This window comes from Leucopleurus acutus, assembly GCF_964270905.1.
Source record: "Leucopleurus acutus genome assembly, chromosome: 8".
In the NCBI taxonomy this organism is placed as follows: Eukaryota; Metazoa; Chordata; class Mammalia; order Artiodactyla; family Delphinidae; genus Leucopleurus; species Leucopleurus acutus.
The window spans coordinates 70956771-70979115 of NC_139151.1; the positions used below are offsets into that span (position 1 = coordinate 70956771).

The 22345-nt window shown below is 43.1% G+C and overlaps 1 protein-coding gene across 1 annotated transcript; it reads right to left on the bottom strand.

Moving 5' to 3' along the window:
- Window positions 1–14738: 14738 nt before the first annotated feature.
- On the bottom strand, window positions 14739–17742 carry RPS13 (ribosomal protein S13). The gene is made up of 6 exons (XM_082844682.1): window positions 17653–17742; window positions 17460–17508; window positions 16978–17056; window positions 15871–16040; window positions 15446–15546; window positions 14739–14818 (listed from the first exon to the last, which is right to left on the bottom strand). The coding sequence occupies exons 1-6, from the start codon at window positions 17673–17675 to the stop codon at window positions 14785–14787; spliced, it is 456 nt and encodes a 151-aa protein (XP_082700808.1). The 5' UTR covers window positions 17676–17742; the 3' UTR covers window positions 14739–14784.
- Window positions 17743–22345: the final 4603 nt, after the last annotated feature.

Genomic DNA, 22345 nt, shown 5'->3' on the forward strand with positions numbered 1-22345 from the left:
AAAACCAGAGCTGCTCTGAAGCTGCTGGGAGAGCACTGCAGGAGCCTGAAGATCCTGGTGCAGGAAAAAATTATATAGATTTATAGAGAAAGATAAAGCAAATGTGGCAAAAGTTTAACAACTGGTGAATCTAGGTATATGGGTATTCATTGTATATTTTGCAACTCTTCTATAGGTTGGAAAATTTTCCAGATAAAAAGTTGGCGGTGTAAGAGTTAAAAAAAATTAAGTATTAAAGTATTTAGTGATAAACTAGTGAGAAATATGAAAGTTTATTATGAAGAAAACTCCTAAATATTACTGAGGTTTATAAAACATGACTTGAATAAATAGGAGAGACACGCCTTGGGTAGGAAGACTCTAAATTGGGGGTGGGGACAAGAATAAGAAGTATTATGGACTGAATTGTGTCTCTGTGCCCCAAAATTCATATATAGGAGCCCTAATCCCCAATGTGACTGTATTTGGAGATAGGGCCTTTAAAGAAGTAATTAAGGTTAAATGAGGTCATAAGGGTGGAGCCCTAATCCGTTAGGACTGGTGTCCTTATGAGAAGAGGGAGACCAGAGCTCATTCTCTTTACACCACAGAGGAAAGACATATGAAGACTCATCAAGAAGACAGCCGTCTGCAAGTAAGGAAGAGAGGCCTCACCAGAAACTAACCCTGTTTGCACTTGGATCTGGGACTTACAGCCTCCAGACTTTAGGAAATAAATTTCTGTTGTTTAAGCCACCCAAGCCTGTGGCACTTTGTTAAGGTAGCCCAAGCCCACTAAGACAAGAAGTAAAGTGCTTCACCCAGGGCCAAGGTCCCACAGTGAGGAAATACTGGAGCCTAGATTTGCACCCGGAGCTATCTGGGCCCTCTCTCCGTGAAGTGATTGGGTGAGTCAGGTCAGTGCTTCTCAAATGTTAGTGGGTATCAAAATTGCCTGGGGTGGAAAATCAGGGATTTTTCCTTACCCTGATTCTAGGGGGTCTATGTGAAGCCCAAAATTCTGCATTTTAATAAGCGATGTCCCCACCAGGTGATTCTGTTGAAGGTGGTCCCAGACCACATTTTGAGAAATGCTGCTCTAATCTGAGCCTGGAGGTTCAGAAAGATGCAGGAGGGAGCAGATGACCCTCAAGGGACATGCATGTAATATTTCTACAAAGATATGCAGAAAATATTGTTAGCCTCTGAGAAGAAGGCTTATGGGTCTGATATGAGAGTGAGACTTACTTTAAAATTCTTCTTTTGTTTCATATTTTTTAACCTTAAGCATGTGTTCTTTTTCAGTCAAAAAACTAACTTGAGGGACTTCCCTGGTGGCACAGTGGTTGAGAAACCGCCTGCCAATGCAGGGGACATGGGTTCGATCCCTGGTCTGGGAAGATCCCACATGCTGCAGAGCAACTAAGCCCGTGTGCCACAACTACTGAGCCTGCGCTCTAGAGCCCGCAAGCCACAACTACCGAGTCCACATGCCACAACTACTGAAGCCCACGCTCCTAGAGCCCGTGCTCTGCAACAAAAGAAGCCACCACAATGAGAAGCCTGTACACCGCCAACAAAGAGTAGCCGCCCCTGCTTGCTGCAACTAGAGAAAGCCCGCGTGCAGTATAGAAGACCCATCACAGCTAAAAATAAAAAATAAAAAAACAATGGGCTTCCGTGGTGGTGCAGTGGTTGAGAATCCGCCTGCCAATGCAGCGGACATGGGTTCGAGCCCTGGTCCGGGAAGATCCCACATGCTGCAGAGCGACTAAGCCCGTGCACCACAACTACTGAGCCTGTGCTCTAGAGCCCGTGAGCAACAACTACAGAGCCCGTGCGCCACAGCTACTGAAGCCCACGCACCTGGAGACCGTGCTCCGCAACAAGAGAAGCCACCACGATAAGCCCACGCACCGCAACAAGGAGTAGCCCCCCGCTCACCGCAACTAGAGAAAGCTCACGCACAGCAACGAAGACCCAACGCAGCCAAAAATAAATAAAACAAATTAATTTTTAAAACCCCCAAAAAACTAACTTGAAAAAAGAGATCATGAATTTAAAGAGCTTATTATTAGGGTACTGCCCAACATATAGTAGGTGCTCAATAAGTAAAAATTCCTTTCTTTTTTGTCTTCCACTCAAAACATTTGCCGTTCCTTCACTTCCCTCCCTTGTCCCTTCCAACAGTATCTCCATTTGTGCATTTGATCAATATATATTAATTTAATGCATATTATATGCCAGACATGGGTCTAAGAGTATAGGTGGTTGCATAAAACAGACACAGTCCCTCCCTGCCTGAAAGGAGTGTCTAGTCCCCATCCTCACCTCTGGCGATCTTTTTTTTTTTTTGCGGTACGCGGGCCTCTCACTGTTGTGGCCTCTCCCATTGCGGAGCACAGGCTCCAGATGCGCAGGCTCAGCGGCCATGGCTCACGGGCCCAGGCGCTGCGCGGCACGTGGGATCTTCCCGGACCGGGGCACAAACCCGTGTCCCCTGCATCGGCAGGCGGACTCTCAACCACTGCACCACCAGGGAAGCCCACCTCTGGCAATTTTGACTTCTTAACTCCTGCCTACCTAGCTCTATACAGGCCATCCCTCCACACAAGCCTAAAGTAGCTTTCCCACTCTCTTCCTTCAGAATCTGACCTAAATTCTTCTCCATGGAGCCTCTGGACCCCCAGTGACATTCTCAGCAGAGGGACTCACTGGAGCCTAGGGCCAGCTTCCTGCTGCCCTCTGGTGGGGCTCCCTGGGGCTCACAGTCCCTCTAAATTTCTAGGACCCAGGGCTGGTTTCCACAGCACCCATGCATGGCCTCTGCATGTGGCCTCTGCTCTCTCACAGCTTGGAGGCTCAGGGTCAGCCTTCCTACCCCGAGCATGAGTGATCCAGGTAACAAGGCCTTTTCTGCCCTAGCTTCAAAAGTCCTAAAGTCACTTTTTTGAATTCCAATATTGATAAGCAAGTCACAGGCCTGGCAGATTGATAGGGAGGACGATTAGACCCCACCTCTTAAGTGGAGAACAAAAAGAGTTTGATATAGACAATCTCCCACACCCAGGGTGGATCCAGGCACCCCACTTACTGCCCAGCACAGGACAGTGGGCCTGAGCGGAGCCCAGCTAGAAATGGGGTGGAGGTAAGATGGGAGAGAAGGTGGACTCATCTCTCCTCAGACAATTTCTCTTGACCATGGCTTCAGGTTCTACTCCTCCCTGAAGATGCTACATCTCCTGCCTAGAGCTTTTTTCTCTGAGCTTCAGACCAGTATGTCCAACTGCCTGTCTGCTTTCCCTTTCTGTGCCTTGGTGTCTTTCAGAAAATGGAGATGCTGATGCTCTCTACTCATAGAATGACTATCAGAATTAAATGAGATAATACTGATAATGCCCTTAGTGTAATGTCTCGCATGTGTAAGTGCTCAGTGTTACTATTTGACCTAATTGGATATCTTATAGACAGTTCAAACTCAACATCTCCAAAACTGAACTCATAATGTACAGCCCACACCTGCCCCGCTCCACCCAGTGTTCCATCTTCATGAATGACTGCCACCCCTGCTTCTGCCCGTGCCAGAGACTGGCAGTCATCTTTCATACCTCTTTCACTCCCCACATCCAACCCAACGCCAAGTCTTAACAGGTTTATGGTCTAGATGTTTCTCTAACTTCTCCACTCTTCTCCACCTCTACCCTGACACCTTAGTCCGAGCTGCAGTCATTTCTCCTTTGGACTCTGGCCTCTCTGGTCTCCCAAATTCACTAGGTCCAGTTCATCTTCCACCCACCCTCATCCATTCTTCACCCAGTGGGCAGCCAGAATATTTAAAAAAGGTAAAGCTGATCATGTCACTCGCCTTAATTAAAACCCTATTGCTCTAAAGAAAAGACCATCCCTTTCAAAGGCCTACAAAGTCCTGTGGGTCTGGCCCCTGCCTCCCTCCCCCACTCACTGGGCTCCCTCTGCCATAAGGCCTTTGTATGGGCCATTTCCTGTGCCTGGAATGCCCACTGCATTTCCCCACTTCACTCCCCCTTACGTCAGACAACAGCTCAAGAGTCACATCCTCAGGAAAGCCTTCTCTACCCACCTTGGTGAGATTCCCCCACCAGACCACCCGACCACCCATAGGCTCTTGTAGCACCAGACCCATCTCCTTTGTAGAACTTGTTACCATTGGCATCTGCATTTGTATGGTGATCGTTTAATTAGCATCTCTCCCCTCCAAAACCCTGTAGGCTCCATGAGGGTAGGGACCGTGTCTAGTTTTGCTCACTATTGTATCTCAAAGCCTAAAATAGCAGCTGACACACAGTCCAATAAACATTTGTTGATTGGATGGATGGATGGATGAGAGAGGAGAGGAGTGGGGCCAGGGCCGTTGTAATAAGCACCTAGAAAATGTTGCTGAATGAAGAAATAAATGGGCAGGTTGGGCAGAGCCCAGGAAATGACTCACAGCCAATTTTCCATCTTTCAGGCACGCCAGAAAGGAATGTTATGATATAAGAAAAAGTGATTTAGTCAGGACTGGAAACACATCCTCCCTGCCCCAGGGCCTCTCTTCTGGAGGTGCTGGAGACTTGAATAGTTTCACCTGCTTCCAGAACTTAGCATGGCATTGCCCGGGCGGGGCAGGGGGGGGGGGCGGGGGGGAGGTGGCTCCCAGTCTATCTGGTCCAATCTCCTTTTCTAGTAAGGATCAGCCAGGCAGTGAGACTTGCCAAAGTTCACACAGCACCTCTGGGGGCCAGTGCAGGGATGGAGAAAACAGGGTTCAGGCACCGACAGCCTGGGTTCCATTCTGGCTGTGCTATTCACAGATGCCCTGTCCCAGGCTCTTTGCCCAGTGGTAGGAGGGGACCTAAGTCTTATCACCTGAATGGCTAACTGACCACACCCCCAAATCCCAGTTCAGCTTCCTCGGTGACCCTCCTGCCATGCATTCTGGGTGGCATCCCACACCCACCCAAATGACTACTTGACTTTCCTTTCCAGCCCTACCCAATCTTTATCTTGCTTTCAAAGGTCAGAGACCTATCCTGGTCAGACAGTAATCCTTCCACAATGTAGAGTGTGTCACACCCCAAGCTGCTTTGAAAAAATAGGAAGAAATAAGACTTTGTTTCTAAAATCTAGTGTCCAGTCTCTGTGGCCTCATATTGGTCATGTGACCTTGGGCAAGAAATTTTACTTCCAGTTTACAAGAGGAAGCTGAGGCAAAGAGAAGTTTAATAATTTCTGTGGTACAGGGTTGCTGTAAAGGTCCAGTGACTTTACTGAGGCAAAACTGTTTGTGATCCGTAAGTTCCTGATCCTGAGTTAGAGGTGGTTAGAGCTCGGGGTGACTTGCATGAGTAATAGCACTTTAGTTACTTTAGTGTAGGGCTTTACAGCTACAAAAGGCAATCAGGCCCTTCGAATCTTTGTGAATTTGTTAATAGATAACTGTTCCGAGTAGGCTCTCAAGTAATGTGCCAGACCCTCTAGGAAATGTATGTGTCCAATGATGAGATTTCAGACACTGCAGTAAGTTAGCTGGAGAGATTTAGGGCAAGTGGGGGTGGGGGGGTCTGTCTAATGACCCTCAGAGTGTAGGGTACCAAATCAGTCTTCCATGAAGACCAGTCTGGCCCCAATCTTTGAGCCAAAAGCCATGCTGGTGAGGTGTGAGGGCCAGTGCTGATGGCCCATGCTGAGAGACTCCCAGATCAGTCAAAAGCCCCTTCCCTGGACTAGAAGAGTGGATGGTGGCAGAGCAGGACCCCCAGTGACACAGGACCATACCATACCTCCAGCACTAGATTGTCTCTGTCCCAAGTCCCCGTTGCATTCCAGGCCCAGTACCATGGCACCCCCACAGAGGCACCACAAAGGCAACCCAGTACCTCCAACCTCCAGCCTGTTGGTCAGTGCCTGAGTGGAGAAGAGCACAGCCTCAAAGCAGCCCTTCCCCCCTTGGATCCCCCAGCCCGGCTCGTCCTCACGCACACTGACTGCCAGAAGCAGATACAGTGCCCTCACAGAGATAGCATGCTTTGTGCTTTTCCAAGTTCTTCCTCCTCTTCCATCTCCTCCCCCCTCACCACGGCCCTGTGAAGTAGAGCTCCATGTGAGACCCAGCAAGACACATGGGGAACTGCTACCCAGCAGTAAAAACCATACTCCTTTTGAGTGATGAGCTTCCCATCCCTGGAGGAGTTCAAGCAGAAACTGAACAGCCACCTGTAATGATCCCAACCCAAAGGAAACAGTAGGTCCTGTGGACTCTACTGTTGTGATCTCCCACCTGCTCCTGTCTCTCCAGGTCCTGTCTGTGACCACCCAAGCTCTGTGAGCAACCTGCCACTCTCCTGCCCTCCTGGCCTTACAGCAAATAGCTCTATGTCTCCTACAGAATAGTCTAGCAACTTGGCCTGGACCTGGGCCCTCTGAGAGTTGATCTAACTTCTTTCCTAGGCTTTTCAGTCCCTACCACTGAGTTCATCAGCCAAACTAGAATACTCACTGGACCCTCACACTGCACACGCTCCTACATCATACTCTGCGCGTGCTGTTCCCTCTGCAGAAGAGGTCCTTTTCCTGGAGTGCATCCCTCCCCTTTCCCAGAATGCCCTTCAAAATGCAGCTCATCTGCCATCTCCTCTGTGAAGCCCTCCCAAATTCTCTGTGATTTTTCCTTACCACTTTATCTGCACCTCTCTTCTGAGGTTAACTTCAACCTTGTGAGATTAATGACTAATGTGCCCTACCTCACACTAGTCTAAAACTCTTTTTTAAGGTGCAGGATCAGGTATGGGTCATCTTACTAACATCTGGCATAGCACATGCATGTTGAATGAATTAGTGATGAATCTAGATCCTAAATTGCTGTTCACTGCTGTCTAGAATGCTTGTCACAAAAGTGCTCAATAAATATTTGTGGAGTGAATGAATTGCGTTTATAACTCTAGACCCTGTAGAGACTTTTAAAATGAATTACGTTGGGCATACAAAAAGACAGAATATAACAAAACCCCTTGTACCTATCACCTAGCTTATGAAATAAAACCTGACAGACACAGTTGAAACTCTCCATGTAGCCCTGCCCAATCTTGCCCACCTCCTTCCCCCTGGAGGAATCACTATCTTGATTTATCATTCCCAAGCTGCTGCTACACGTCACAGCAACAGGTAACAGTATATGAAGCAGTTTGACTGCAGGTGAGACTGAGAGCCGGGAACAGCACTAGCTTAGACCTGAAAGACAACTCTTATCCTTAGCTTAAGAGAACTCTAATTTCTATTCATAGGTAAGAAAACGAGAGGGAGAGAATTCCCTGGCGGTCAGTGATTAGGACTCCGTGCTTTCACTGCAGAGGTTGTGGGTTCACTCCCCAGTCAGGGAATTAAGATCCCGCAAGCCTTGTGGCGCGGCCAAAAAGAAAAGAAAATAAGAGAGAAATAATAGTAAAAACTGCTTATACTGAGACTTCTGAAGATTTAAAATTTTGATTTCTCTAATGGATATATTGTCATATATTAGGCATTAGCTAAAATATTACTCAATTTTTTAACTGGTTTGTCTAGAACACGAGTCTTTATTATTTGCACTTCTCTTAAAAAAAAAAAAAAGAACAAAACCTGAGAAAATGGATAAGAGGCATCAGTTTTAGTGACAGGAACACCAGGCATCTGAATGGCCTTAGTTTGAGTTACCTTTTCTGAGCCTCAATTTCCCCATCTTTAAAATGGGGGTAATTTTCTCACATAAACGAATTTATGCCAAACCTCCTTCCAAAAAAATCTAGAATCAACTTTTTGGGAAGTTGTGAAAATCAAAGAAATAACAAATGTGAGAGTACTTTTAAATTATAAGAAGCTGCTGGTATAGGGGTACTGTTAGCTTCAACACACACACACACACACACACACACACACACACACACACACACACACACACACGCACGCACGCACGCACACGGCCCCCTAGTGGTAGAAAGAGTAATTGCATCTGGATACAATTCCATATTGTCTATATACTATACTGTATAGCTAGCATCCCAATTCAGATCCTTACAAGGATTACTGGACGTTTGAGGAAAGCCTTTAACATAAAAGACAAACAAACAAAAAAGGATCTCAAAGAAAATATACAATGTAGAGGCAGAAGAAGTTTATCTGTGAAACAACAGGTTTCTATGAAAAGCAAGTTCAGGGAACAAAGATGAGCTCTGAGCAGTGATGAGCTGGATCTGGCTCATAAGGGCTAACAATACCCAATTGTTACTTTCTGAGGAATTCTGAAAGCTAGTTAAGCACAGGGCATTACTCAAAATTAAATTATATAAACTCAAAGGTAAATAAATTATTTTTAAAACAATTTAAGAAATAAAGCTCATTACTTCCTAATTATTTTACATCATTTTATCATCTACAGTCTTGAAGTCATTTATGTTTACTGTTTCTGTATAGGCAAAATACTATGTAGTTGGTCTACTGCCAAGTATCTCTTCCCAGCTCCATCCCACTGGTAGCTTGAAATTGGCCATCATGGGATTTTTTACATCACAGAATAGGTAAACACTACAAATCAGTGCCCAACCCCCCCCCCCAGAGATTTAAACATTCACCTACATATATGTAAATATTTTATATATATATATATATACGCACATACACACACACCATCCAGCATACATATAACATTTACCAATATACCACTGGCTCTGGGAAATTAAAAATATAAAGGTAGAAATGGAAAAACTTAGTAAGACTGGAAGATAAAGTGGAAACCTCTCAGAAGGAAAAGCAATGGACAATAGTTGGTAAAAGATGAAAAAAAACAGAGGATCAGTCCAGAAATCTAATGTGCAAATAATGAGTTCCAGAAAAAGAACACAGAAAATAGTGTGGAAGAAATATTAAAGGAGTAATTCCAGAAAATTTCCCAGAACTGCAAGACAATTTTGAAACTGAAATAGCTCACTGAGTACCTTGTAGAACAAATGAAAAAAGATAAAACCAAGGCATTATTGCAAATCTCAGAACACTAAGCAACAGAGACAATCCTAAAAGCATCAGGTCAAGGAAAGAAGAAAAAAAAACCCAAAAGAAAAAAAAAAGGTTATAAACAAAGGAGTGGGATACAGAATGACATCTGACTTCTCAACAACAGTTTTTGTTCTTTTTTAGTTTAAAACAGTAAGCAGTGCTAAAACTCTTTAGGAAAAATTATTTCCAATCTAGAGTCTACTCCCAGTCAAATTCTATCACTCAACAATGAGTTGAAAAGACTTTTTCCAAGATCTCAAGTTTTTTCATCTCTGGTGTGCATTCATTTAACCAATATTTGAGAACCTACTATGTGCCAGACACTATTCTAAATTCTAGGGATACAGCAGTGAACAAACAGGTCCTTGCTCTATGGGGCTTTCTTATAATCTGAAAATATCAACACAGCATGTCAGGTAGTAATCAGTACTCTGCAGAACAGCAGGGCTAGGGGGATGGAGTGCTGGGTGGGAGGGAGCTCTTTCAGACAGGGCCTCTGCTTGAGGTTACAGTTGAACAGAGACCTCAATGAAGGAGCAAGCCATGCAGATGTCTGGGGGAAGAACTTTCCAGGCAGAGGAATGAACAAGGGCAATGGCCCAGGGAGGAGTGTTTGTGAAACCAGGCTGGTGTGACTGGGAAGGGTGGCAGGAGATGAACGCAGAGGCCACACCACAGGGGCCCTTTGAGTTGGATACTTCCCTTTTGTCCCCCCACACCCACTTGCCACCCTGTTCTGCCGCCTGGGAAGCTGATGTTTATGGCCCATGTCAACAAGCTCCCTTGACCTCTGGCTTCCTATGAGATTTGGCCACCTGCAAGAAATCAGAGGGCAGGAGTCGTCTTTACCCAGACGACCTTCAGCAGCTTGGAGTTCCCCTGTGCACTTCAGGTTGGGGGTGGGTGTCCCTAATGCCTCTCCAGGAAACCAGATAGCATGCCTTGTGGCTTCCCTAAACCCCACTGGCACCTCTGTAAAGAGTTCCTTTAGTACACACTCTCCCAATTCCTCAATTTGAGTGTGACATCCACCTCTTTTCCTGCCAGGATCCTAATACTCCTTTGTAAGGCAAGATAAGGATTTTATTCTTAAGAAGATGGAAACCACTGGAGGTTTTTAAGCATGCGGGACACCGTGTGACTTAGATTTTAAAAGACCACTCTAGATGGATGCAGTAAACTTTGGTGGGGAGTAACAGGTGGTAAAGAATAGTTAGGAGGAGGCTTTTACAATAGTAAGGGTAAGAGAAGGTGACTCAGACTAGGGTGCTTGTAGTAGAGGTGATAAGTGATCAAATGTGGGGATACATTGTTAAGATCAAGCCAAGAGGATGTGGTGACCAAGTGGATATATGGGTGTAAGAGAAAAAAAGGCAAGGCTGATACAGGTTTTTGGTCCAAGGATGAAATCAAGTTGCCACTTATTAAGACGTAAATGTCTTCGGAGAGAGCAGGTTTGGGCTGCAAAAGTCAAGAGTTCAGTTTGGGAATAAATAAAGTCCACATACGTATTAGAGATCCAAGTGGGGATGTTGAATTGGTGGTTGCATATCTAAGACTGGAGTTCAGAGAAGGTCTGCGCTGGAGATAGGAATTTTAGTGTACTTAACATCAAAGAGAGCATTTAAAGCTAGAAACTCGATGAAATTACCTCGGAGTTGGTATAAACAGGGAAGAAATGAGGTTCAAGGATTGAGCTCTTTCTTCAGGAGCTACCAGAGGATGTTTCACCAAAAGGAAGGCGTAAACCAAGAAAGAGGAAGATATATGATATGGAAATCAGGACTCTGACACTGGTGGCAGGAAGAATCCCATATTGATGGCAAAAGGAGACCCCAGAACTATAGGTCTGAAGAGTAATTTACCTGAGTTGGAGCTAGCGGGTGAGTGCCCTGGGAGGGATATCACCAAAAAACAAGAACAAAAGTAAACTTGATTGAACATATTGAGATTTAAACTATGGTTCAACAATTGGGGATGAATTAGAGATAGGAACACAAAACACTAAGCAGATGGAAGAACAAGTTAATTACTAACAATTTCTGTAAATATATGTACTTATAGGAAATGTTAAGTACAGAATTATACATATTATATATAAACATTATATGAAAATTCCAGATGAAGAGATATAAACTAAAAATCAAGAAATCATAGTAGGGAGCTCCCTGGTGGCCTAGTGGTTAGGATTCTGGGTTTTCACTACCATGGCCTGGTTCAATCCCTGGTCAGGGAACTGAGATCCCGCAAACCATGCAGCACTGCCACAAAAAAAAAAAAAAAAAAAAAAAATCACAGTATAAGAATGGTGCTTAGAGCAATTCCATATACATCCAAAAGAACTGAAAACAAGTACACGCACATAAACGTTCATAACAGCACTATTCAAAACAGCCAAAAGGTGGAAGCAATCCAAATATCCATCAACTGATGAATGCATAAATTATGGTATATACATAGTGGGATATTATTCAGCCATAAAAATGAATAACATAGATAAATGCTACGATGTGAACGAGCTCCCAAAACATCATGCCAAGTGAAAACCAGACATTAAAGGCCAGCCATACATAGTATGATTCCATTTATATGAAATATCCAGAATAGGTAAACCCTTAGGAACAGAAAGCAGATTGGTGGTTGCCAGGGGCTGGGGGGAGGGGACAATGAGGCTTTATGAGTACAGTGTTTTATTTTGGGGTGATGAAAATGTTTTGGAACTAGATAAGGATGGTGGTTGCACAATGTACTAGATGCCACCGAATTGTTCACTTTTAAATGATGAGTTTTATGTAAATTTCACCTCAATTTTTAAAAAAAAACGTTATTTAGAAATAAGAAGGCATATTACATGTCAAAAAAACAGCTGAGTTGCAAGTGGTTGCCCTAGACTTTAGGCTGCAAAACGGAAGGGACTGTTTTAGTTATAAGCCTCATAAAATAATCACGACTTTTAAAAACCAGATATATGCATAACTTCCAGTTAAAAAATAATAAGATGAACATCTGTCACTTGAAGAAAAGATGATTTTTAAATGAAAAGAACAGTTGCTGAAGGAAGCCTTCAGATACTATGAGCACACATATGGGTAGATCTGGACAAATTACATGCATATGCTGCTTCCAACTCCATCAAAATAGATGTTACAAAGAAAAAGCATATGGGAACTTTTATTTGAAAAGAAAGAATAAATGTCTAAGTCTGGAAGACAGATGGAGACAGACCATACTATATTTAACAAAAGGGAGAAGCAGAAAAAATTTTTAAAAATTTAAACAGACTAATCCATTTAACAAAGAAAAAGATGATTAGGGAAAAACATCAGGGACAGTATCAATAAAGTTCTTAAAACTTCTATAGCAAAAATACCATAAACAAGATCAAAAGACAGAATAAACTGGGGAAAATATTTGTAACACATGATAAAGCATTAATAACAATGTCCCAAAAGAGAAACAGAGCATAAATAGGCAATTCACAAAAAGTAAACATAAGATACTCATTACTAATCAAAGAGGTAAAGCAGAATATCAGTCTCTTTTAACAAAGATTTATAAACAAAAACAATTTTCAAAGGATGTAAAGAAATGACATTCTCATACACCTTTTGGGTACTTATCAGTACACATCTGAAAGGCTGTTTGGGGACTTCCCTGGCGGTCCAGTGGTTACGACTCCGTGCTCCCAATACAGGGGGCATGGGTTCAATCCTTGGTTGGGGAACTAAGATCCTGCATAAGACTTTAGCAGTCCCAAGCCCTGAAAAAAATGAGTGGAAAACACACACACACACACCCCACACCCCTTGCCCGTGTGTAATCCAAAATAAAATGTTATTTTTAAAAAAGGCAATTTTACAAAATATAAAATATACACACTGAGAGATCCCATTTCTGGGAATTTATCTCAAGATAACTACAAGGCAAATTAGAGTACAGTCCACGGAATACTAAGTTCCCACAACCTGTAACAAGTAAAGATTATGGGATGATATATGCAGTATATCATCATCATATAGGCAGCATATAATGCCCATGTGCAAAAAGTGTCGGCAATTATATAAACAGTGATCTGGAGAGACTTAAGGTTTTCTCTGAAATGTTTAACTACTGCCACATATTAAGAACATCATGTGATCCTCACAGTAATTTAGAGATTCTTGAGATTTGACCCCCAAACCACACGACCTTTAAGTAGCAGGGCTGTTTCTGAAAGCCAAGTTTGAACCCTCTGCCTAAAGGACTGCAGATGGTTTTTACATTAATATATTATTTTTTAAGGTATTAGAAACCCTCCCAATATGTAGTCCGATTTAGTATTTGCAGTAATTCTGTTGGCTTGATGGCAAAATTATAAATAGGTAAATACTTCTCCTAATTAAAAGAAACCTAGAGATGTTTGGAAACATCAAATATTCCATGTACTATTGACTAGCTTTTGGTCCAGAATCATCAATACCCAACATCTGCCTAGCTTACCTGGGGTTTGCAAAGATCTTGCTGTTACCTTGTTTTACTTGTTCATCATTCTTGGAGATGTTTGCCTTATTACAGTAAATTTATTTCTTGGTTTATGACAGTTACCCACTTTTAAGACCTGAACATAAAAGCACAGGGATTAGAAACTTACATCTAACACTATGTAAGAACTGGGTAAAATTTCCACACCTGTTTCCCATATTTGTGAGCCCATTAGGATGTGGGGCTGAGTCAGTTTCTACACCCAGCAGGGCACAGAGAGCTGCATACCCAGCAGAGCTGGGGAGGCAAATATACGCCGTGTCCTGAAGAACAAGGGAAGTGAAGGAGGTGGTCTGTGCCCCCAGAGCCCATCATCCCACAGGGACATCAATGCTACTTACGATACTGGTCTCTTGAAAACAAGGGACTTTGCCTGAGAGTGTGATTTCGACCACAAATTTGATTACTGCTTAGGGAAAGCTTAAGTAAAAAGAATAAACATTTATTCAAGTGATAAACACTTAGAAAAAAGGTGGTACATACACATGGCTTGCTTGAATTTTCTGAATTCTGAAGGAGTAAACCAGCCAGACATGCAGTTTCTCATTTACTGGTTTTACAGCCTTGAACACCTCACTCCAGCTTTTCAAGACTTGCCTCTTTCAAACAGGGTTACCCATGTACCTCATTAGGTTTTAAGAATTAATTAAATGAATATTCTGACAACACCCAGCTAAGTAAATTTTGTCCTAACCCATCCAAAAGTTGCAAGGCTCAGGGAGCTAAGCTCATCTCATAGTTCTTCCTGTTCCCTGAAGCCCTTCTTCCTCATCTTTAAGCCTCACCCACAGGACTAGGATCAAATATTTCTTCCTAAGTCCCTCCATACTAAAGATGCCCTCCCCTCCAGACGCTTTCAAGTGTATTTCTGATATTTCAATGTAGATAACATCACAGATCTACCTCAAATACATCAAATGTATCAAAATTACTTAGAAACATTTTTGCCATGACATCAAAACAGTAAGTCACCACCTCCTAGTCTCTTCCAATACCTACCCACTTTGTACACAGAAATCACCATGAAGTTATAAACTGCTCAACTAGTTTGAGCAGTGAAGGGATGTAACGCATAGATGCTATCTCATTGCTCCCTGTGGAATCACCCAGTTCTAATTCTGCTAACACACGTCCACGTCAAAAAAGATAAACACACAAACCACTGAATTTTTTTAGGGAAAGAAATACAAAACATGTTTCTAGTTAAACAATGATTTTATTGCTTGAGTACAACATACAATTTTATGCAACCAGGGCAGAGGCTGTGGATGACTCGCTGAAAAGGAAAAAAGTGGGGGGGGGATGAGAAGAGCTAGATTAATAAAAGTCCTCCATATTCATTCCAAGAATCTCCAAAAACTATGAGAGCTATTTCCTAACAGCTATAATAAACCCCAAATATATAAATGCACCAAACAGCTCAGTTCCTGAATCAGTTCATTATGATCAAGCATAACATGAAGATGATCACTTAGACATCCAAAGAAGAACTGACCAACCTAAGGAAAAACCTTTCTGGTGGAAACTCCGAATGTCCGGAAATTAGTCATTATAGTGAGCAAGCTATGCAAAAATTAAGACAACATAAGCACCTGGGAGCAGAGGTAAGAACTGAAACTTTATCCACAATCTAAAAGCGATTCAAAGGGCTTGCTTGTGTTCTAAATCAGTGGTCTACAGAATTATGGCCCTTTGTCTTTGTAAAAAGTTTCAATGGAACACAGCCATGTCTACCTGTTTATGTATTGTCTATGGCTGGTTTCTTGCTATAATCAGAGTTGAAAGAGTAGTTGACCATAGAGCCACAGTCCAAAACATTTACTGTCAGGCCTTTTACTATAATTATTACTATTAAATATCTGGCCAACTCCTGTTCTTGTTAACAAAAGGGGTCAATACTTACTATTTCCAATTGGGGGGGAGGACTCGTTTGGTCTTGTAATATCGAGCCAATCGGTGAATACGGCTCTCAATCAGAATCAGACGGAATTTGGCATCTTTATCCTAAAAATAAAAATTGACAGAATTCAGGAAAACCACTCAAAACTAAACACTATTTTAACAGTAGAATATATAGACACCACGTACTTTAATGAGAAGTTACCCAGTGTCCCTTAACAGAACCACAGGCTAGGGTTCATGTGGCTAGATTAAGTCCTTAAGGGAATTTAGGGAGCCAAAGCTCCCCCTGCAAATCTCTCCCGGTGGAACTTTTATTTCAAAGCAAACAGTGTGATTTGTTTGTGCCCTAACCCACCTTGGATAATTCAAATCACACGCATTATTTTTTACTGAAATGAATTAGTACAAGTAGTCCTCTTCTCTTACCTTTCTGTTTCTCTCAAGATGCTTTCGAACAGCAACAGCTTTCTTAATTAAATGATAGAGATCCTCAGGAAGATCAGGAGCAAGTCCTTTGGACTTAAGAATTCTCAAGATTTTATTGCCTGTCACAAAACGTACTTGTGCAACACCGTGTGAGTCTCTCAGGATTACACCTGAAAAGGGAATAATATAAATTCCCAACCAAACATACAAATTGAAGCATGTGACGTCAAGGCTCTGAGATCAAGTCACTTTCCAAGTTTCCCATCTGTAAAACAAGGCTTACTTTTATACATCAGACACCGACATTAGACTGCATGCAAAGCTCACTCAGACAGCCAAGGAAGGTTTACCCAACACTAAGGAAAACCCTTCAGGTGGAAACTGAGAATGTTGTTAAGACCATCATCATAGTCAGCTGGAATCAAGGAGATTCTTCAAAACAGCACCATCTGACTACTTGACAGTCTATTTATTATGTATCTCCTATTGTGTGCAATACCTCCACTAGTCTGTAAACTCCAGAAGACTAAGTTGCCCTTTTTTTGATTACTTTATTCTCAGGATCCAGAATCACACAGCAAACATTCACTGAATGAAGCCATTTGCACAAAGTCCCACACAGCTGAGGTTCAAACCACATCTAACTGTGAGAAAGTGATGAGCACTCTGAGTAGCCAATCCCAATTCCTCCATTAACACCTGTGTGATTTGGGGCGTGTTACACAGCTGCAATGTGCCTCAGTTTCCTCAATGTGCCTCAGAGCCTCAACTTAACATAAAGAAAACTAGTATTTATTTGAAAGTATGGCTGTCAGAATTAAACAACGTCAGCATATGTAAAGTGCTTAGAACCATGCACCTAGGAGAGTGCCTAGCCCAAAGAAAAGACTCATTAAATTTTGGAGCACATTTTACTCACTTTACCGCCTTCCAAGTAAGAACCTGAGAGTTCAGCAAATGAAGACTAGGCCTCGGTCATCATCAACAGTAAAGCAAGGAAAACGAGCAAAAGATTTTCAAGCCACGTGTGAGACGTTTGCCCCGAGTCTTCTTCAGCAGGTTACACGAGGGCAAGCGGAAGGCGCTGCATTAAACAAAAACACTCACCTATTTGCGAGGGAGTCAGGCCCTTCTTGGCCAATTTGTAGATCTGCTCCTTCACGTCGTCAGACGTCAGCTTCAGCCACTGTTTATGGTAAAGAAAGCGGCTATAAGACGAAAAACCAGAGATGGAACCGAAACACAGCGGCCCCCTCCACCTTCAAAACCGCGCTCCTGGGCTTCCCTGGTGTCGCAGTGGTTGGGAGTCCGCCTGCCGGTGCAGGGGACACGGGTTCGTGCCCCGGTCCGGGAGGATCCCACATACCGCGGAGCGGCTGGGCCCGTAAGCCATGGCCGCTGAGCCTGCGGTTCCGGAGCCTGTGCTCCGCAACGGGAGAGGCCGCAGCAGTGAGAGGCCCGCGTACCGCCAAAAAAAAAAAACAAACCGCGCTCCTCATGCACACGTGGTTCCCATCCCCGTGCCGCTTCCCCCAAGCAACGAATGACACCCCCTCCCGGCCTCTCCCCGGTCCCCGCGCGCTACTTACAGTGGGGACGCTGCGGCGGTAGGGTAGAGCCGACTGGGACAGGCCCTTCCTGGGGAGAGAAGCAGTCTCGGGGTGAGGAAATCCCTGCCACAGCAGCCCAGAACCTAACCCCCTCGACCCGCTGCCCACAGTCTCTCTTTCCCCCCCATTGCCGGGCCCAGCCCTAGCAACCCGTTCACAAACCCGAGCTTACCCGGGAGCATGCATACGGCCCATGATGGCGGCGGTGCGGTACCGAAAAGGAGGGAGAGGGTGGGAGCGCCGTAGGAAGCCACCCTACACGCCGGAAGTGACCTCACACGTCCTCGCTTCCTCGCCGGCAGGAGGCGGAGCTGCGCTGCGTGTTTCCCGGCGACCGCGTGACTACATATACCGAAAAGCACTTCAACGTGGACTACACATCCCGGCATGCATCGGTGTTTGAGGCGGTGCTAGACTAGAGAAGGGGAAAAAGAGTCCGCCTCCAGCCTGGGCCGTGGGCTAGTTAGAAGTGCTGCTTGCGCCGAGGTTGTTCAGGTTCGGATGCCGGACTGGGAGTGCGAATGGAACAGATACGGCTGCAGAGGTTGGTAGACTTGGTCCCCGCCCTTCAAGAAGGCCGTTATCTGCGCCCCCGCCGCCCAGCGAATTTGGGCGTCAGAAGTTCAGCCCTACACAATTGTTCATCCACTCACCAGTGCCAGGCCTTGCTTTGGCACTGGATACCTCAGTCTGTCCCTGCCCTTAAAACATTCACATGGGGGAATTCCCTGGTGGTCCAGTGGTTAGGACACCGCCCCCTCACTGCCAAGGGCCTGGGTTTGGTACCTGGTCGTGGAACTAAGATCTCACACGCTGCGCTGCGGAGGCAGAAAATACATACATACAAAAAATTCGCAGGTACAATACCATGGTGATAAGTGCTACATTGGAAGTAATGGTAGTGGCTGCCGCCTAGCCAAGAGTAACATTTCTTATTTCTAATCCTAATCTTTCAGGAGAGGGGTCACTGACTACAGAGAAGTCAGATCCTGGCCTCTGTCATCTCAATGAGGCCCTCCCTGAGGAAAACCATTCCGTTTAAAGTAGTTCTTTTCCCTCCCAACACAGTATCCTATTGATTATCCTCATAACATATAGTCTGTCATTTTCCTTTATTTATTTTTAAAATCCCATACTCCTTCCCTCTGCCTTCGCTATTGGTAACCATGTTTGTTTTCATGTCTGTGAGTGTTTCTGTTTTGTAAATAAGTTCATTTGTACTATTTTTTAGATTCCACATAAAAGTGATACCATGTAATATTTGTCTTTCTGTCTGACTTAGTATGATAATCTCTGGGTTCATCCATGTTGCTGAAATGGCATTATTTCATTCTTTTTTATGGCTAACATTCGATTGCATATATAGATATATATATAGATATAAAAACATCTTTATCCATTCATCTGTTGATGGACACTTAGGTTGCTTCCATGTCTTGGCTACTGTAAATAGTGCCACTATGAACATTAGGATGCGTGTATCTTTTCAAATTAGAGCTTTTGTCTTTTCCGGATATATGCCCAGGAGTGGGATTGCTGATCATATGGTAACTCTATTTTTAATTTTTTAAGGAACCTCCATCCTGTTTTCCATAGTGGCTGCACCAATTTACATTCCTATCGACAGTGTGGGAGGAATCCCTTTTCTCCGCACCCTCTCCAGCATGTATTATTTGTAGACTTTTTGATGATGGCTATTCTAACCGATGTGAAGTGATACTTAATAGTTTTAATATGCATTTCTTTAATAATTAGCGGTGTTGAGCATCTTTTCATGTGCCTGTTGGCCATCTGTATGTCTTCTTTGGAGAAATGTCTGTTTAGGTCTTCTGCCCATTTTTTGATTGGACTGTTTGTTTTCGTTAGAGTTGTATGAGCTGTTTGTATATTTTGGAAATTAAGCCCGTGTCGGCTGCATCATTTGCAAATACTTTCTCCCATAGGTTGTCTTTGGTTGATTTGGTTTATGGTTTCCTTTGCTATGCAAAAGCTTATGTTTGATTAGGTCCCATTTGTTTATTTCTATTGCCTTGGGAGACTGACCTAAGAAAATATTGCTATGATTTATGTCAGAGAATGTTTTGCGTATGTTCTCTTCTAGGGAGTTTTATGGTGTCATGTCTGATATTAAGTCTTTAAGCCATTTTGAGTTTACTTTTGTGTACGGTGTGAGGGTGTATTCTAACTTCATTCATTTACATGCAGCTGTCCAGCTTTCCCAGCACCACTTGCTGAAGAGACTCTTCTCCACTGTATATTCTTCCCTCCTTTGTCGAAGATTAATTGACTGTAGGTGTGTGGGTTTATTTCTGGGCTCTCTGTTCTGTTCCATTGATCTGTATGTTTGTTTTTGTGCTTTCATTTTTCCTTTCTAGTTGTTTGTTTGGTTGTCTGCCTCCAATAAATGTGAACTCTTAGATTGTTCATTGCTTTCACCTCCAGCACCAAGAACAGTGCCTAACTAGGCAGTCAATAATATTTTTAAAGAATGAATCTAAAGAAGTAATTTTTTCCTCATGAAGATGTGTAGACTACAAACTTTATTTCAGGAGGCATAGTGGGAAGAGTAAGATTTGGCAATCTAGACCTGGATTACCATACATCTGTGTGTGATTTGGATCAAATCACTTTCTTAGTTATACATGAGGTTTTTGAGTACTCAAGCATTGCCAGAATGATTTGCCCTCAGCCTGCTAACTTATCACACTTATGTCTTGTAGTAGAATGAGTTGAAGGATATCTGTGATATAACCAATATTAGTATTGGATTGTTTTGAGAATACCACTCTGGTTTAAAAAAAATCATTTAAAAAAATCAGTTGTTAAAAAGACCATACAATTTTTCTAATAAGGATATAGGAATGTTGACTCAAATATTTATTCATGATATAGGAATTATAACTATTGTTTCAGGGTTTTTTGTTTGTTTTAGTCATGTTTAAGCCCTCCACTAGTTTTCAGTTCTTTATCTGGCCATGTTTGTATATTCAGTAATAATAAAGATAAAATATGATGTGTATAAATTTTAATCAAATGATATTTACCTTCTATTGCCTTTAAATGTGTCATGCTTTTTGGAGAACTTGTTAATTAAAACCTGATTTTTCAAAGACAAAAAAGGGGAAATTATAATTTCACTATCTAAAGAAATAGTCAGTGTTAACACATTTATTAAAGGCAGAGGTTCCATGATCAAATGGTTTCTAAAAATTGATTGTATGAGCTTCTAAACATTTTATTGAGGTAAAATTCACATACCATAAAATCCACTAGAGTAACCATTTTAAAGTGTATAATCCAGTGCCTTTTAGCACATTTACAGTGTTGTGCAACCATCACCACTAATTCCAGGAATTTTCACTAAAAAGCTTTCTGGGCTTCTGGTGGCACAGTGGTTAAGAATCCACCTGCCAATGCAGGGGACGCGAGTTCAAGCCCTGGTCCGGGAAGATCCCACATGCCGCAGAGCAACTAAGCCCGTGCGCCACAACTACTGAGTCTGCGCTCTAGAGCCCATGTGCTACAGCTACTGAAGCCTGCGCACCTAGAGCCTGTGCTCTTCAACAAGAGAAGCCACTGCAATGAGAAGCCCGCACACCGCAACGAAGAGTAGACCCCGCTTGCTGCAACCAGAGAAGAGCCAGCGCACAGCAACGAAGACCCAACGCAGCCAAAAAAAAATAATTTTTTTTAAAAAAGCTTTCTATTCTAGACAAATACCATATGATATCACTTATATGTGGAATCTAAAATATGACACAAATTAACCTATCTATGAAACAGAATCAGGGACACAGAGAATAGACTGGTGGCTGCCAAGGGGGAGGATAGGAGTGGGAGTTTGGGATTAACAGATGCAAACTGGTATATATAGAATGGATAAACAACAAGGTCCTACTGTATAGCACAGGGAACTATAGTCAATATCCTGTGATAAACTATAATGGAAAAGAATATGAAAAAGAATGTATATATATATAACTGAGTCACTTTGCTGTACATCAATAACAACATTGTAATTCAACTATACTTCAATAAAAAATAAATCTAAAAAAAGCTTTCTGTTCTTTAAGCAATCACTCTTCAGTATCCCGTCCCCCACAGTCCCTGGCAACCACTAATCTGCTTTGTCTCCTTGGATTTGCCTATTCTGGACTTTTCATATAAATTAAATCATACAGTATGTGGCTTTTTATATGTTGTTTCTTCCATTAGCATGTTTTCAAGGTTCATCCATATTGTAGTATGTATCAATGATCCATATCTTTTAATGGCTGAATAATATTTCATCATACGGATATACCATTTTGTTTTATCCATTCATCAGTTGATGGATATTTGGCTTGTTTCTACTTTTTTTTTTTTTTTTGCAGTACACGGGCCTCTCACTGTTGTGGCCTCTCCCATTGCGGAGCACAGGCTCCGGACCCACAGGCTCAGCGGCCATGGCTCACGGGCCCAGCCACTCCGCGGCATGTGGGATCTTCCCGGACCAGGGCACGAACCCGCGTCCCCTGCATCGGCAGGCGGACTCTCAACCACTGTGCCACCAGGGAAGCCCTGTTTCTACTTTTTGACCACTATGAATAATGCTGCTATGAACATTTGTGCACAAGTATTTGAGTACCTGTTTTCAGTTCTCTTGGAGATTACATACCATATGAATTGCTGGGTCATAGGGGTAACTATGTTTGTATGTATGTATGTATGTATTTATTTTTGGCTGCGTTGGGTCTTCGTTGCTGCGTGCGGGCTTTCTCTAGTTGCGGCGAGTGGGGGCTACTCTTCCTTGCAGTGCGCGGGCTTCTCATTGCAGTGACTTCTCTTGTGGTAGAGCACGGGCTCTACGCGTGTGGGCTTCAGTA